We start from the raw sequence: 17,733 nt of genomic DNA, 5'->3' as shown, positions 1-17,733 counted from the left end.
AAAAACTTCACAAACAATATTTTGCCGGCCCCCCTGCAGGAGTCCCGGACTCCCTGTTAAAGACCCAGGCGCTCCATGAAAAGTCAGAAAAGCACCAACGACGTCAGGGTGTATTCTCTGGGAACCATGAATATCTGTGCAAAATGTCATGGCAATAAGTAAGTCAATGTGATATCTCAGTTTGAACCGAAGTGGTGAGTGAACTTTAAATACTGCTTAGTAGTTTGTATCAGATGTTTTGATTGTATGACTCCCCAGACTAGTAACTAGTAACTGTAAGCACTAGATAAATGTGGTGGAGTATAATTAGAAAGAAACAATAAGTGGAAACACTCAGGTACTTCAAAATAATATTTCAGCACAGTGCTTAAATAAGTTAATGTACTTTGTTACCTTCCTCGCAGACTGATAGAGTGAGCTGCTCTATAAAGAGTTGGGCTAGTCCATAGGTTCATGTTAATGAATCTGTTATGCTAGTGTGCTTTCAGTTGATACAAACCTGCTGAAACTACCTTCATGTATTTAAAGGGTCTGCAGTATCTAACCTCTCCATCACCTCACCTCCTCTCCTCCCATCTCAGTTCGCACCCAGCCAGGGTGGATTGCTGTCACCAGTATGTTGTAACTCTTGAAGTCCTCAGCTTGACAGCGAGTCAGCATGTTCAGCGCTGCCTGGAGACCAACAACAGAAAGGACAGGGGCATTGTTGTACAGCAATTTAAAAATTACACTCAGTGTATTATTCTTTAGTGTAACCTACACATGGATACAGGTTATGGATTGCAGCAGATGCTATTCTGTGTTAATGACTGCACATCAGATTCAACTGCTTTGATACTGTATTATTACAAATTTGTATTCAGTGATACCCCACAATCATGACAGCTGGCAGACTAAAACCATGGAAGTCTGGGTTCCTAGGTATTCAGCTCTCTTAAAAAAAGATCATGTTTGGGATTAAAATAAGTACGTCTGTTATTTAACGTAACATGATGTAAATACTTCATGTGAGGGACGTCAGGGTACAACGATTGAACGTAAATTATGTAACGTTACTTTAAAACAACCTTGACTTTTGATTTCACACGGGACTCAAACTGTGGTCTCCTGGGTGAAAGTCTGTGTCCCTCCCACCCTACATGATCTTTCTCCCTCTTTAAACTGTGCCAGTCACTTTCAGCGTTAACTATTGTTGCAGATGGGTTTACATTGGAGTTAACTGAAAGCCTGTTGCACCTCATCAAACATGCTAAACAGTGCCTTTGGTGTCGCTATCACATGCATGACAAAGCATCAGTATTTGACAACCTGGGAATGAGAACGGGTTGATTGTAGCTACTACAGAGGACACCGGGGTCATAACCTCCATGTTGTTTTATTAGTTAATGTAAACTCCCTGGGTCTCATTCATGAAACGTAAGCAGAATGGATTTGCGTGTGAACTGTTCCCAGAACAAATTTACGTGTATTTTTCATCAATATAGCTCCGATCTTTTTGTAGGTACTAACAAAATACACCTGCTTCTGACTGCTTGTAGTATTTGTGTAAATAAGATATTGTATTGTATTGTATTGTATTGTGCTCTTTTAGGCTCATAACATGCAGATGCCCTTGAAAAAAGTGAATTAAAATTGACCCCACACGCCCAGCTCCCCCATCAGTTAAAGGCAAAAATGCCCCAAAAATATCTTAAAAAAAAAAAAAATGACAAAAGATTAGAAATATAACACATTTAGCTAAATAAGTTGGTATGTAGCAGATTTAAGCTTCAGATTTCTTAAAAACATGAAGGTTATTTGAATTGACTTAATACAAAATTGGAGAACGCTGTTCTCCAAATAAATAAAATAAACCAGCTCTGCCCTCTTTACACACTGTAACCCCAAACTGCATGTCACTTTTGTTTAATTATCACAGACAGGGCGTGGGAGACCTAAACATTATTTCAAATTAAGTTATGCTTTAAAAAGACTGGTGGACGAAAGCAATTCGGCATCTATCTCCACTCACACCGGGCAGCTGGTGAACCCAAATCTGACAGAGAGTTGGAGGGAGACGGAGTGGTTTTACACCAGACTATCTCTCTTGTAGTTAAACTAAATTATTAAATGAAATGTATTGCCTACATTAGACTGCCTGTAGTGAGATGTTTTTATAGTGGTTTAATTTCACAGCAGAGACAAAGAATGCAAAGGCTTAGGGCAAACACTATTGTTACGTGGCAGATGAGGGAGACGTCATGCTGCTTTGCAGGGCGCTTGATTTGTGTGCAGCTGCCACAAGGAAAGCTGGAGAGGGAGGGGCAAGCGCTCGATTCAAATGCAGTTTTTGGGCAAACAGCACACTTTTAATTAAGGATTGATGCCATGGGCCAAATGTAGAAACTAAGATATAAAATTATTAAAAAGAAATAGTCACACCACTACTAACAGAAGAAAATAAAATGTAGGCTATTTCTCAACTCCAGTGTCGGAAAAGTGTTTTCTTTCTCTCTCTCTGTCTTTCTTTGCTCCATGTTCGCAGGTCGACAGGATGCACCTATCCATAGTAATCATCACCTCCATATATGGTGGTCACTGGCTATTCATAGGCGGGGATGTATGCTAATTGCTGACTAGCGGGAGCGTGCTGTCAATTTATGATTGATTGGCATTCATGAACATACACACCTGTCTACGATCAAATCCGAGTTCTCCACAGCGGTGTAGGTTTTTAGTACCAAGGTATTAATGTGCAAATCTTCTCAAAGATTTACTACCTTTTCATGAATGAGACCCCCTGTCTTTAACAAAATTACACATGATGTCTTCTTTAATCACCAATTCCTTTCAAATTTTTGTAATATTTGTTTTAATTTTCGGGTGTGGGAGTTGCACCACGGAGCTACCTTTCTTTGTTCCATTAACTTCTTTTTAAAAGGTCCTACAGAATCAAGTGCTGTTTGCAGTGAGCCTTCAGCACTATCAACAAGATAATCAATTTGGGAGAGTTTAAAGTCAGTACTGGAAACCTCTGTCAGGGGGTGATCACACAGAAATGAGACGCTAGAGACGCGGACGCTTGAAACGCTGCAATCGCTTCTTCAGTGCGCGCTAGCTACTGGCTTCTGATGCTCAAAAAGTTGAAAATATTTTAACTTTTCAGCGTCTACGCACGTCTAAAAAGAAGCGTCTACAAAAACGCGTGTCTAAAAAGACGCCGGAAAAACGCCCGCTTGAACGCCGGTCAGACGCGCCATATCATGGGAAAACAATGGTTTTACTGGCATCGCGTTTCTAGCGTTTCATCTTGGAGTGATCACCACCTTACAGTGGGACGTGGTATTAAATTTAATGCCGATGGAATCAGTTCCTTAACTTTGGTACAGCACTATCAGATAGACATCTAGTATAGTAGCATTTGCTGAGTGGTGTGTAATCGAGTAATAAGAAATCAAAAGTTATTAAATAATGATCTGATAGAGAGGGATTCTGTGGAAAGACTATTAAGTTTTCAATTTCAATTCCATATGTCAGAACAAGATTGAGGGTGTGGTTAAAACAGTGAGTGGGTTTATGTACACTCTGAGTGAAGCCGGTGGAGTCTAATAATGTAATAAGCACAGTAGTGAGGCAGTCATTATCAACATCAACATGAATGTTAAAATCACCTACAATAATAGCTTTATCTAATTTAGGAACTAAACTTGATAAAAACTCTAAGAATTCAGATAAAAATTCAGAATACGGGCCAGGAGTGATTGATGAGTTTTAAACTACAGACAGACAATGTGCTGATTTATTAAACGTGTTATGTGTCCAAATCGTCATGACATCCAATGTCATGATGTAAGTCTTTCTGTCTTTCTCTGTCTCAGGTGATAAAATGTCCTGCAAGAGGTCAGCCATCATCAGCATCTCCACGAGCATGTCATCCATAGAGGAATGTCCAGAAACCTTTGCTATAGACCAGAGGTACCCTTATAGGGCCAGCAAGGTACCACTGAATTACACACCATCTTTTTTTAAAAAAAGAATTATTACAGTACATACTAAAATAATAGCATGGACTTTTCTACACTAACAGGACACATTCTACACAGATAAGAAAGGGAATCTGCAAACCTCATTTAACTTGTGACGAATGCATTGCTCTCACACATTTACACTTGCTTTATGAAAGACATGGACTCTAGATTTTGTGAATGCTGTGCATGACACAATTCTGCTTGATTTGATTGACTTAATTTTTTATTTATTCATTTATTTTTGCCTAAAACCTTGAAATGAATACCAAAGTCATCCTTAACCAAACTGGAAGAATCTCGTTTAGTCTGGGAAGACAGTCTCAAAACGCATTAATAGAGGAAAATAAGAACAATCCCAGGTTTCTTTTCAGCACTGTAGCCAGGCTGACTGAGAGTCAAAGCTCTATTGAGCCTTGTATTCCTTTAGCCCTCAGCAGTAATGATTTTATGAGCTTTTTAAATGACAAATTTCTAACTATTAGAGGCAAAATTCATGACCTCTTGCACTCACACAATACCAATCTGCCTTCAAACACGAGGACCTTGAACACAATTGTGAGACCTGATGTGTAATGGATCGCTTCTCTCTGATTAACCTTAAACAACTGAACTCAATGATTTCCTCATCTAAATCTGTCCTTAGGCCCCTATCCCAACTAGGCTTCTTTAAGTTCGTTAAGTTTCTTCTAAGTTTTGCCTTTAGTTAACACCTCTATATTAGACACGATTAATATGTTTTTATTAACAGGCTATGTACCACAATCTTTTAAGGTAGCTGTAATTAAACCTCTACTAAAAAAGCCCACCCTGGATCCAGAGGTGTTAGCCAACTACAGACCAATATCTAATCATCCCTTTATGTCAAAGATCCTTGAGAAAGTAGTCGCAGAACAGCTGTGTGATTTTCTCCATGATAATAATTTATTTGAGGAATTTCAGTCAGGATTTAGAGTGCATCATAGCACTGAGACAGCACTAGTTAAAATTACAAATGATCGTTTGATTGCTTCAGACAAACGACTCGTCTCTGTCCTTGTTTTATTAGATCTTAGTGCAGCATTTGACACAGTAGAGTGTGCCAGTAAACCCGGAACTCCGTTAGCGCTTTTAGCACTTCCAGTTCTCTCGTCTAAAAGTCAATACGTTTTTTGAATGGGATTTTGGTAAAATTTCTCAAATATGGTCTGTGGTTAACAAAAGCTTAAGCGAGTTTCAGGTTTTGTTCTACGACATAAAACACGTCAGTAAATACCCTACTTGTGAATTTTGAAGCTTTTACGTGTCGTAAAAAAGGTGGTTGCTAACAAGTTGCTCAATACGACTACAAACCCTGTCGGGGACATTAAACGTCATCACCCCCGAACAGGCGAGAGTGCTGGCACTCCGCCATTACAGCTTCTTATTTAGCTTAAACAGTCCGATTTCCCCATTATACAATGTTTTTAAAATAAAGCGGCCGAAATCAGTTGAAAGCTTAGTGGCGGTGACGTCAAGAGTCATGCGACCATGGAGTAGTCATGTAGTCCATTAAAGCCTAACGTTAGCTTTTTACTTCTGGCGATCGCATGTAAGCTTCAAATGCGGTATGAAAGGTGTTCATATGTGAAGATTATCTCGCTGAACAAAACCTGTAAGTATCATAAACTTGTGTTGGCCACAGAGCTTATTTTCTGACATAATCCAAAACGCAATGCAAAAATCACATTCACTTTCTCTACCGGGAACCAGCGTGATGCTAAACTTCCGGGTTTTGACGTCAGCCCTGGCACACTCTATTGACCATCAAATTCTGCTACAGTGACTGGAACATTTAATTGGCCTAAAAGTTCCACACTAAGCTGGTTTAAATCCTATATATATATGATCGATTTCAGTTTGTTCATGTTCATGATGAATCATCCTTACGTACGAAAGTCTGTTTTGGAGTTCCATGAGGTTCTGTACTCGGACCAATTCTGTTCACTTTATGTATGCTTCCCTTTGGTAACATCATTAGAAATCACTCTGTAAATTTCCATTGTTATGCAGATGATACACAATTATATCTATCGATCAAGCCAGAAGAAATTGATCAATTAATTAAACTTCAAACATGCCTTAAAGACATAAAAACATCTTTCCTTGTGTTAAATTCACACTATATATATATATATATATATATATATATACTGTATATATTAATATTATAGTATATAGTAATATTTGATCAGGATTTGTATTTTAACTCCCATATAAAACAAACTTCAAAATCTGAGTTTTTTCATTTGCATAACATTGCATAAATGAGGCCCTTCCTGTCTGAAAATGATACCAAAAAAATTGGTTCACACATTTGTTACCCCTAGGCTGGATTACTGCATTTCCTTATTATGAGGTTGTTCTAATAAGTCTTTAAAAACTCTGCAGCTGATCCAGAATGCGATGGCACATGTACTGACAGAAACTAAGAAACAAGATCACATTTCTCCTGTTTTAGCTTCTCTACCTCGGCTCCCTGTAAAATACAGAATTGAATTTAAAATCCTTCTCCTCACTTACAAAGCTCTAAATGGTCAGGCTCCATCATATCTTCAAGAGCTCATAGTGTCATATTATCCCACCAGAACATTGTGCTCTGAGAATGCAGGGTTACTCGTGGTCCCTAAAGTCTCCAAAAGTAGATCAGGAGCCAGAGCCTTCAGCTATCAGGCTCCTCTCCTGTGGAATCATCTTCCTGTTACGGTCCGGGAGGCAGACACCGTCTCCACATTTAAGACTAGACTCAAGACTTTCTTTTTTGATAAAGCTTATAGTTAGGGCTGGCTCAGGCTTGCCTTGTACCAGCCCCTAGTTAGGCTGACATAGGCGTAGCCTGCCAGGGGACCTCCTGTGATAAACTGAGCCCCTTCTCTTTTTCTCTCCTTCTCTCTCTCACATGAGTCACTGAAAAGTTGGTTCTTCATTTGCTAACATTCATGTCCTATTACTACATATCGCTAACTCGGCTTTACTGCGTGTCAATAACTCGGCTTTTTCTCTGGAGCCTTTGTGCTCGTATCGCAGCTAAGTCTGGATCATGGTTGTGCTGCCGCCGTGATCCTGCCTGATGCATGCTACTACTACTGTTATTATTAGTCATACTTCTACTATTATTATTCACATATGATTATTATTGTCACATTCATATACTATCTTATATTAATATATACTTACAACATATGTTATCACAATTACTGTTATTATTATTTTTACAATATTATTACTAAAATAAAAGGGGGTTAAAGGGTTTTATTTGGGGAGTTTTCCTTATCCGCTGTGAGGTGTCGTATGCTGTAAAGCCCTGTGAGGCAAATTGTGATTTGTGATATTGGGCTTCATAAATAAAATGGAATTGAACTGAACTGAACTGAATTAAGTTTCCTTGAGATGCATATTTTTTAAGGGCATCTGTTTGATACTTTGCTGTACACTGAGTTAGAATAGCAATTGAGTTTTTGGGCTCTAGTTTCCCGGCGCAGCGCAGGGTAGCGCAGGGTGGCGAACCCCACGCAGAGCTAGTTTCGAGCAGCGCAACCCGAGGCGCGCTCAGTTTGGTAGTTTGGCAGACCCAGGTGCGCTGAGATGGGTGTGGCGGCGCAGCAGGGGGAGGTGTCGACAGATCCAGCTTGGCGCAGTGACAGTTTCATGCCAAAAGGCTTTGCCGAAGGTGCGCTAAAAGCTCGCCAGCTGAAACCAGGTCTACTGTCAGCGCAGGCGGAGCGCAGCCAGTGTAAGCTGAAGTTTGGCTGACTGGCGGACAGTGTGCACATGTCACCAAAACCTCACAGGCAGGTTTCCAGAATATCAGGCACATTAACGATGCAATAAATACCCAAAAAACACTATTCAGTGCAACTATCTGCAATCAGCACATAAATGTATCTCTATATCGACTGTCCCGTCACATCTGGTGTCAGATCAAAGGGGATTGGCACCGTTTGGCACGTTTGGCACGCGTAATGGAAATCCAACCTGATTTGATTAACACAGCTGCAAACTAATGAGTTCACATCCCTCTCAGCCAACCACAAACAGCCACAGCATCAGATAGGGAGTATATATTCAGCATCTGTCATCTTAGAAAAGTCAAAAGAAAAGAAACAGAGTGAGACTGCGAGAGAGAAAGAGAGAGCGCACGCATGAGAGAAACGCAACATTGATTTACAATTGTGGTGACCTCCTCCCAGGCTACCTTTGCATCATCAGCCTGTGGAGGTCTGTTCGCAGTTCCGTATATTCGGACACTACGAGCTTGGACCTCCCGGACCAAAACATCAGTTTCCTCCTGGGAGAAGTTTGGCCGTCTGACGCTGCTGCTCTCTTCTGCCATGGCGAATTGAGTAAACTCTCATTACGCCTTCGCACGGCGCATTTAAGGGCGAGGAGAGGGGCTCATTTGATTGGTGTGATGTGTGTAAAACCCACTCCACGCCTTCTCTCCTCCCTCTTTCCGATTTGAGCAGGTAGGAGGGACGGAGGTGGGAAAGAGGAGTAGCTGTGCCAGGGCGCACGGTGTGCCAAACTTGCAAAATCCGCCTGGCCACACCCAGTTGGCTAAGGGCAGGTGCAAAGTTGTTTGGATGAGCACTTCTGGAGAAATCTGCAAGCAGTAACACCACAGGTCAAGCAATCAGTCCATTTTGAAAAGGCATGTTTTGAACGGGCACTGCACTTGAATAATAACATCCCTAATGTAATACTGGTAATTTGAGACGTCATATAAATAATTGCTCATGTTTGTACGTTCATGTGTGTTTGTGTATAAGTTACAGTGATTAAAGCTGTTTCCACTTCATTACCCTGGTCCTTTTCAGGTGAGTCCATCTCTGCTGCTACCATATGTATCAACTTATTCATGATGCCACTTACTGTACTTATTTCATATTTTGGTGCTCATTCCTTTTACAGACTAGATGTTCTGCTGTAGCCAGTTGTATATGCTTAGCTCACCATCATCTGTTCCTCTTTGTTTTTCTTGAACTGTTTTATATACTGTTACTATGTGATCAGTGACAGCTCAGCAGTGATGCAGACACAAGAGGATTTCCAACACCAGATGTGTGAGCAGGTGCTTTCTTTATGTGACAGTCAGTCCTGTGGTCAGATGTTGCAAGGAATGTAGCAGCTTCTGTTTTTCATCATTTCAACATGGTGATATCAGTTTCTACCTATGTACCTGCTGCATCTCTGTGTTTATACACTATAAACACAGAGAAGAGAAAGACAAACCAACCTTTGCAATGAGAAATGGTCCAACCACATTGGTTTCGTACACCTCCATCATGTCCTTTTTCCCGGTGGCAGATAACGGTCCCGGTATGGCCAGTTTGGTTATAGCAGCATTATTGATGAGGAGGTTCAACCCACCAGCCCCGATCTGCTTACTCACAGCCTGGACAGCAGCTGAGATACTGTCCTCATCTGACATGTCTGCAGAAAGACATGCACATACTCAAATGTGAAGGCACACATCACTCAACTACATGCAGAGGAACAAATAGATCTACATATCAATGGTATCAAAGTCTAAGATGACAAAAGGCTAGGATTGTGTTCTTGGAGATGTGTGTTGATCATGAATATAACCATGAAAATGTTCACTTGCAGATTTAATCAGTCAGATGACCATAACTGACCATAACTGACATATAATAACATTTTAAAGAAACAGTGTGTAGGATTTAGTAGCATCTAGAGGTGAGGATTGCAACCAGCTGAAACTCCTCCCATGTAACAAGTGTGACCTCCCGGCAAGAATTCCATCAGTGGTCATTTTCAGGAGATGTTTACCGAGAGCAGAATTATCTGCAGAGGTCTCTTCCTCTCCAAAACAAAAGTACTATTAGTACTTTTTGATTGGTCTCCCACGTAAGTACTATTAGTACTTTCGTTTTGGAGATTAGTTTTACATAGGGCTGTGGACTAATGTCAGTTTACCACAGGATGTCTGTAATATAAATGTCTGATTCGCACGGGACAAGAAATTCTACCAGAGATGGGAGTGGTAACTCGATTTGTGCCCTGGAGTCACCTCCCTGTTGCGTGCTACATTGCTTCCTGTAAGCATCAGCTGAAGGATAATAATAATTAATGATTAGCCCAATATGAAATATTGCCCATGATCAGGATTGTGTGTACACAACTATTAGCAATATGGGTTTATATTAGGCCTACCTAACACAACCAGAAGTCTTGTGGCTCTGAAAAGTGCTTTCTTCTCAACCTTTTTGATTGGTCTCCCACGTAGGACTATGCAATCATTAGAAGAATGTCCACTATCACGACTGCTAACAACACAGAATGCTTCTTCAAGCACCTCCATCATCGGAAAAACACAGAAAACCAGTTGTAAATGCGGAAAAATGGTTGTAAACAGGACATGACAAAATATTTACATAGATTTTTACAGAGGATCGCATTCACACGGGATTAATATTACCCAAGGTATTTTCTCTGGGCGGTTTTACAGAAGGTAAAAGTCACCGTAATTTTTACTGACATTATCCGTAAATCTTACAGACATGGTGTGTTCGGACAGGACTAAAATCCCTGGTAATAATTACTTTACCCCACGTCTCCATGTTTAACTAATCCCGTCCAAATAGGGCTAAAGAGACCATGGGATTAACACACTGACTAAAGCAGGATCACGTTACAAATCAGTGTTTCTCCGATGCTGTTTGGCTTGTTGGAGACGGGCCACTAGTCGAGCACCTGCTACTGGTTTCTTCACCCCAACCACAGACTGGATACCTGCTTTAATTTAACTAGATTTGGTTACACTATCTTGCTGAACTGGCAATTAAAGAACACAGTGGGGTTTTTTTGTAGTTTTTTAATATTGTTTGCCCAAGAAACATAAACTGACAAAGTGCAAATGGAGTCTTGTTCATTTGATGTGATGTGGGTGAATTCCATAAAGCTAACATTGGAAAGATAAGCATAAATGCAGCAAAGCAGCACTGAAGACAGATTGCAATCTGATTGTTTGGACCACTTTTATTTTCTTATTTTTTATATATATGTATACTTTACTGGGGCGGCAGTAGCTCAGTCCATAGGGACTTGGGTTGGGAACCAGAGGGTCGCCTGTTCGAGTCCCCGTCCGGACCAAAATATGGAGCATGGATTGGTGGCTGGAGAGGTGCCAGTTCACCTCCTGGGCACTGCCAAGGTGCCCTTGAGCAAGGCACCGAACCCCCCAACTGCTCGGGGCGCCCCACCAAGGGCAGCCCCCTCACTCTGACATCTCTCCACTTTGTGCATGTATAGGTCCTGTTTGTGCTTGTGTGTGTCTTTCGGACCTGTGTGTAATTGACAAGCAAGAGTGAAAACATTGAATTTCTCCTCAGTGGGATTAATAAAGGAAATAAACTTATATTTCCTGAGGGGAAATTAAATTTTTTCACTTTTGTTGTCAATTACACACACACATGCACAAACATGTCCTATACATGCACTAAGTGGAGAGATGTCAGGGTTGTCGGGGGAGGGCTTCAGTGCCTTGCTGCCCTCAAGGGCACCTCAGCAGTGTCCAGGAGGTGAACTGGCACCTCTCCAGCTACCAGTCCACGCCCCATATTTGGTCCAGACGGGGACTCGAACAGACGACCCTATGGTTCCCAACCCAGGTCACTATGGACTGAGCTACTGCCCCGTTACAATGATTTGGTCCATGACAGTAAAAACACAAAAAAACCCATCAAATTTTACATTTCTTAAATTATACTCATCTAATGCAAGCAATGATGTTGAGTTGCAGGCAATAAACATATGGCTTTACAGAATACAAACCACAATATAGATTAAATATAATACAGTAGGTGTACACATACTGACATACACACATACTACAGAAAAGTAATATATATAATACCTATAATTTCAGACCACTTTGGAGTTGTTGGAGTAGATATTTTCTATAGGAAAAATATGTCCTCCCAACACAGACTTTCTCTCTCTCTTTATACTAACTGTTGCGTGACGCTGTTTAGAGAATTTGTGTGTCCACTGCAGCACAGGATCCTAATTTGCTTTGAATTGACACTGTTTTCATGTCACCAGCAGTGTTGTGCTAGTTAGTGAAAAATAGTAACTAGTTACCATTACTAGTTACTTCATTAAAAAGTAACTCAGTTAGTAACTCAGTTACTTAAACCAAAAAGTAATGCGTTACTGAGAAAAGTAACTTTTTAGTTACTCCCCCCCAAAAAAAACACTTGACTTAAGACTCTCGTCTTCACTCACTATCACGCCATGATCTTGACGCACGCGAACTAGTGTCACCTATACTCTAGGCCTGTTTCCACCGCAGGAACTTCGGGGTAATTTTACAGGGCCGGGGCCGTTGGTGTCTCCACCGCAGGAACCACTCCCGAAGGACAGAGTTCCGGAACTTTTGCAGGGGCTAAACAAGTCCCTGCCTCAGAGTAGGTACTCAGAACAGCCCCGAAAAACTCCTGGGTGGGGCTTGGGGTTTACTTGGTGCTGATTTGATATACTCAAAGTGGGATGTGATGTCAACAGAAAGCGACAAAATAGCCGGCATTTTTAAAACTCAGAAACACACACCAGAAACCCAGCAACCACCTCAGCTCCTTCCATGTTGATAATCGTTTTTCTTATGTCTGCTTCGTACTTCTGCTTCTTCTTCTTTGTCATTGCTGTTCTTTGTTTGTTTCTTTGTTGCGTCGCCCTGGTCAAAATGGTCGCGCAACGATTACGTCACATCCAGAGCCCGGTAACTTTACAGGAACCTTCCTCCTACTCCGCCCTCTCAGTGGAGACACGGTGGTTGAGAGGGCCGTGTGAGAGGATGTTCCTGTAAAGTTCCTGCCCCCCAAATAGTACCAGGAACTTCTTCAGTGGAAACGGGCCTTCTGAGTATGTCCTGGCTGTAGATGACTGAGTGGGAACGCTAGAGGGCGCTAGGTGCTTTTCTTTTTTGCAGTGTAGTTTTTCTAAGCCACAAAGAAGACAACGTTGCTAAGAAGGATCATGTTTTGGGAAACTCAGCCCTGCAGCCCAAAACATTTCCTAACTGTATTGGCTCGTAGCTACATTGCCTAAGCGACAGCGGATGGAGTTTAACCAAGGAACTTGACAAACTATTGAACGGTATAACAAACATGCAACCATCTTCAACAGTGGAGTCACTCGCTGTCAGGCAGCTAAACGTTTTTCAACTACGATACTTGGATACAAATATGTGCAACTTCTAACACTGAATTTTGTGGTGAGGATGCAGGAAAGGTTTTCTTCTGATGACTCTTCCATGAAGGTCGTATTTGTGCAGGTGTCACTGCACAATAGAACAGTGCACCACCACTCCAGAGTCTGATAAATCTTCCTGCAGGTCTTTTGCAGTCAAACAGGGGTTTGATTTGCCTTTCTACCAATCCTACGAGCAGTTCTCCTGGAAAGTTGTCTTGGTCTTCCAGACCTCAACTTGACCTCCACAGTTCCTGTTAACTGCCATTTCTTAATTACACTGTGAACTGAGGAAACAGCAACCTGAAAACTCTTTGCTATCTTCTTATAGTCTTCTCCTACATTGTGGGCATCAGTTATTTTAGTTTTCAGTGCTAGGCAGCTGTTTAGAGGAGCCCATGGCTGCTGATTGTTGGGACAATGTTTCAGGAGTCAAAGTATTTATAAAGCTTGGAAAATTTGTATCATCTGGCCTTTCCTAATGATGATTGTGAACAAGTCAGAGCCCTAACAAACTAATTAAGGTCTGAGACCCTGGTTAAATTTGTCTGAGAGCTCAAATGTCTTGGGGCGCCCAAACGTTTGCATGGTGCTCCTTTACTTTGATTGTTTCTCTTTAAATAAATAAATTTTGACCAGGTGTGCCAAAGATTTTGCATGCCACTATACCTTTAGTACTGCATGTTACACCCAGCACAGTGTCATTGAAATTTCATTTATTCTGTCATTTTCATTTAACTATCTGAGTTTTATCTCTTTTCTGGTTAATTCTAGTGGGGCTACACTGAGGAAGCCCCCCAACCTTTCTTTCAGTGTGCTTGGACCATGATACTTTCCAGTGGATCAGTCTGCAGCCTTAATGGGTACTTTATTGAAGTCATGTCATGTGACTGATGTGATTTTGGTTTTTGTCTTTGTTCAATGTAAGTGACACTGCTTTACTGAGCTTACCTACCATACTGTAAGCAATTTTCACTGACCTCAGCTGTGTGGTCATTAATGAATGACTGATGACACTATAGAGCAATAAAACAGCCTAATAAATAAATAGCCTTGGACAAAGGCTAAAATATGATAAAAATATGAGTGATACATATTTGTGGGTCTATCATATGAGAAACAACTGATAAGTGCTGAGCTTAGCACAACAACGGAATGGCATGTGAGTCAGTTACTATGAGGAGCCCAAATGAATACACTAGAGCTGGAAGACCCACATGTGGGTTCCCGGTCAGCTACAACACTGGAGAAAGAATCGTGCAGAAGGTGTCAGCGTTGCTCCACAGTTGGGGATTGTGAATGGAACAACATCCAGCATGCTAACGCACCTTTGACCGCATCATCCAGATGTGATCACCAGAATGAGGGGGAGAAAAAAAAATAATAAAATAAAAAAAACCAGGCCAGAGCCCAGCTCTTTATCCCTGCTGCATCTAAGCAACCTTTAGGGTGGCTGTGGCTCAGTGGTAGAGCGGATTGTCCACCAATCGGGAAATCAGCAGTTTGATCCACAGCTCTTCAGTCCCCATGTCGAGGTATCCTTGGGCAAGATACTAAACCCCACAGTGCACTGGCTTGCTGCTCCACTAGTGTGAGAGTGTATGTAAATGTTTACTAAATTGAAACGGGTGTGGTATGGACCCAAATGCAGTACACAGGCGCTTTGGAACAGTTGATAACGACCTTTATTCCCACCACAACAAACAAGGTACGGTGCAGATTGAATAAACACAGAATAAAGTTTGTTCTTCGGGCTGAAAACCCTCACACAGTCTCTGGGGCTCAGACGAGGGGAAGAGAAGTAGCTTACTTCAGCCGATGACGATGAGGAGGAAGCTTCGTGGTCCGAAGAGCCGGCTGCACGTGTGGAGGTGCCGACGGGGAGAGAGCAGGAGTGGTCGGAGGCCGGTAGGGGGGTCGTAGCCAGATGAGCAGTCCACGAAGGCAGAGGCACCGAAGAGGAGCAGGCAGGAGGATAAACGAGGACAGGCGGAGGAGTCGTTACCAGCCGAGCAGTCAGATACCAGAAACGCTGAGGCAGAGCACGAGGTCAGGGACAGAAGGCAGGTGAGTTTACCGGGAGGCAGACGAGGAGAGCAGGTCGGGAACAGGCAGAGTCGGCACCGGGAGATCAGGCAGAGAAACGCTGGAAAGTCTGGTGCAAGCATCGAGAACAATCTGGCAACGAGTGAGAGTGCTGGAGAGGCTTATATGCAGGGCTGATTATGATGAGCTGCAGCTGTGTAGGCAGGTGAGCAGAGTTGGGCTGATGAGGTGGGCGTGGCTGGCAGGTAGAGTGGAGCAGAGGGAGGGAGAGTGGAAAATCACTGCAGCAGAGTGACAGGAGGGGAATGAGAGACAGGGACTGTGACACTAAATAGCAGGTTGCACCATGTATGGTAACCTCAACTACCAGTGTGTGAATGTGTGTATGAATGGGTGAATGTGACATGTAGTGTAAATGCTCTTTGAGTGGTCGAAAGACTAGAAAGGCGCACATGCATTCCATTTCCCATTTAGACACAAAAGCAGAACAGGATGTTGTAGACAGGTATATGAATGTAAACACACTGAACATGCTGATGCATCATACAGCATCAGCCAGATGTGGTGATTTCTACGATATGGCCTTTAATGACATGACAAAACAAAACAACTTTGGGGGATATTTTTTTCTTGTGGCACATTGACGAAAGTGGTGTGGTGTGGATGAATAACAAAATGAAAACAATAAACACTTTAGGATGGTAATGCGTTATGTGACATTGTGATAATATTACGGGAACACCTGTCAGTAACATGTATATTTCTTAGTTACTGCTAAAAAGTAATATATACCTGTAATGCATTACTTCTGTAACACATTACCTCTGACACTGTGTGTAACTGTCTCACCTCAGCCCTGGGTCCCTCAGGTGCTCTGCAGCAGGCATAGATGTGAGCCTGCTCCCCCGTCGTCTCTGCCAGCTGTCTGACCAGCTCCAAACCAATGCCTCTGTTCGTCCCAGTCACTAAAATGTTGCCTTCCAGTTTCACCGACATGTTTGCAGCTATTGCACATGTGACCTTCCATTTTATATCTAATCTTCTTCTCAGCCAGCAGCAGCCCTTTAGAGTCCTTGTTTAACTTGTCGGACTTTGAGACTCCAGTACTGATGTCTGTCAGTTGAGATTTATCCAACCAAAAGCTGCCAACCTTGTCTTGCCTCATTCAGTTGATTTTTTGCTTGACCTTATCACAGTGCACATTTACCAACATGAGAAAAATTGTGATCATTCAAGATACCATTAACCTTACACCATCAAGCATGAAGTGTGATATTCTCCCAGAGAGCATTAGTAAAGCTGTGATCATGTCATGACTGACAAAAACTATCACAAACTAAAGAATTGTGCCTCTTCCTGTCTAACTTAGTACAGACAGACTGAAGCCTCTCGCAATAAGCCAGCAGAGGAAAGAGCAGTCATCTTGGTTTGAACTGAAAAGGAGTTTCATCTCAATTAACTATCACTTGAGCAGTTAAACAGGCTGTAATTTACTTGTATTATTTTAATTTATTCTGTAATTAAATTTATTTACAGCTGCACTAATCAATATTTTCATTTTAATGATAGGCAAAAGTAGGCACACGCACAGATAGACTCCAGGTAGTGCTCAAGCATCTGCCCTTTTGGCCTCTGATTGGATAAGCGCCCTTTTTTGAAAGATTTTTCTTCTGTTTCTTTCAATAATGTTATGTTTTAGTTTTTAAAATTGGCCCATGGCATCAATTCTCAATTAAAAGTGTGTTGTCTGCTCTGCCAACAGCTTCACTTGAGTCAAAACCCTGCCGCTCCTTCTTGAACTTCCCTTGTCAAAACCACCACAATTAACACATGCAAATCAAGCGCCCTGTGGAGTAGCATCCACATCACCCTGGCCTGCTTTCATGGACAGCCGGGTAACTATAGTGTTTGCCCTGTCATTGTTTGTCACTGTTGTGAAATTAAACCACCATTAAAACATGTCAATACAGCCAATTGAGCTAACTGAGGCAGTAACCCACAATTAAGTTTACTAACAAGTAAGCTAGTCTGTCATAAAATCACACCGTCTCCCTCCAAACTCTCTGGCAGATTCAGGTTCACCAACTACCTGGTGCAAGTGGAGACACTGGACTGCTTTCTCATTCTCATGTGTCTTTATAAACCAACAGTCAACTTGAAATAATGTTTACATCTCCCACACTGTGGTTCTGATAACTCACTTTAACTAATCTGACATGGTTTGGTTCTGCATGTACAGTACTTGCCTTGTGTAGTGCAGGTGCGCAGAGGAGGAGAGAAGGAGTGCAGAGCTGCAGCCACTGCACACCTCTGTTCTGTTATTATTTTGTTTAGAAGATAAATAGTATGGCAGGGTGCACTTGGTGAGTCCATGAAAAAAAACTGCATACTTGCAAAAGATATTTGTGGAAGGGGTGCTCATTTTGTTACTCAAGCACATGCCCCACAAGGT

General features: G+C 41.9%; 1 protein-coding gene across 1 annotated transcript; it reads right to left on the bottom strand.

The window, feature by feature from the left end:
* Nucleotides 1-537: 537 nt before the first annotated feature.
* Nucleotides 538-16,277, bottom strand: LOC125887247 (uncharacterized). Its single transcript, XM_049573926.1, has 4 exons — nt 16,131-16,277; nt 15,006-15,267; nt 9,259-9,455; nt 538-672 (listed from the first exon to the last, which is right to left on the bottom strand). Exons 1-4 carry the CDS (start codon nt 16,275-16,277, stop codon nt 553-555), a joined length of 726 nt encoding a protein of 241 aa, XP_049429883.1. The 3' UTR covers nt 538-552.
* Between the last annotated feature and the right edge of the window lie 1,456 nt (nt 16,278-17,733).

The sequence above is a fragment of the Epinephelus fuscoguttatus genome, linkage group LG4, assembly GCF_011397635.1.
Source record: "Epinephelus fuscoguttatus linkage group LG4, E.fuscoguttatus.final_Chr_v1".
In the NCBI taxonomy this organism is placed as follows: domain Eukaryota; kingdom Metazoa; phylum Chordata; class Actinopteri; order Perciformes; family Serranidae; genus Epinephelus; species Epinephelus fuscoguttatus.
The sequence above is the reverse complement of the archived record's forward strand: the minus strand, read 5'-3'. Positions and strand labels throughout refer to the sequence as shown.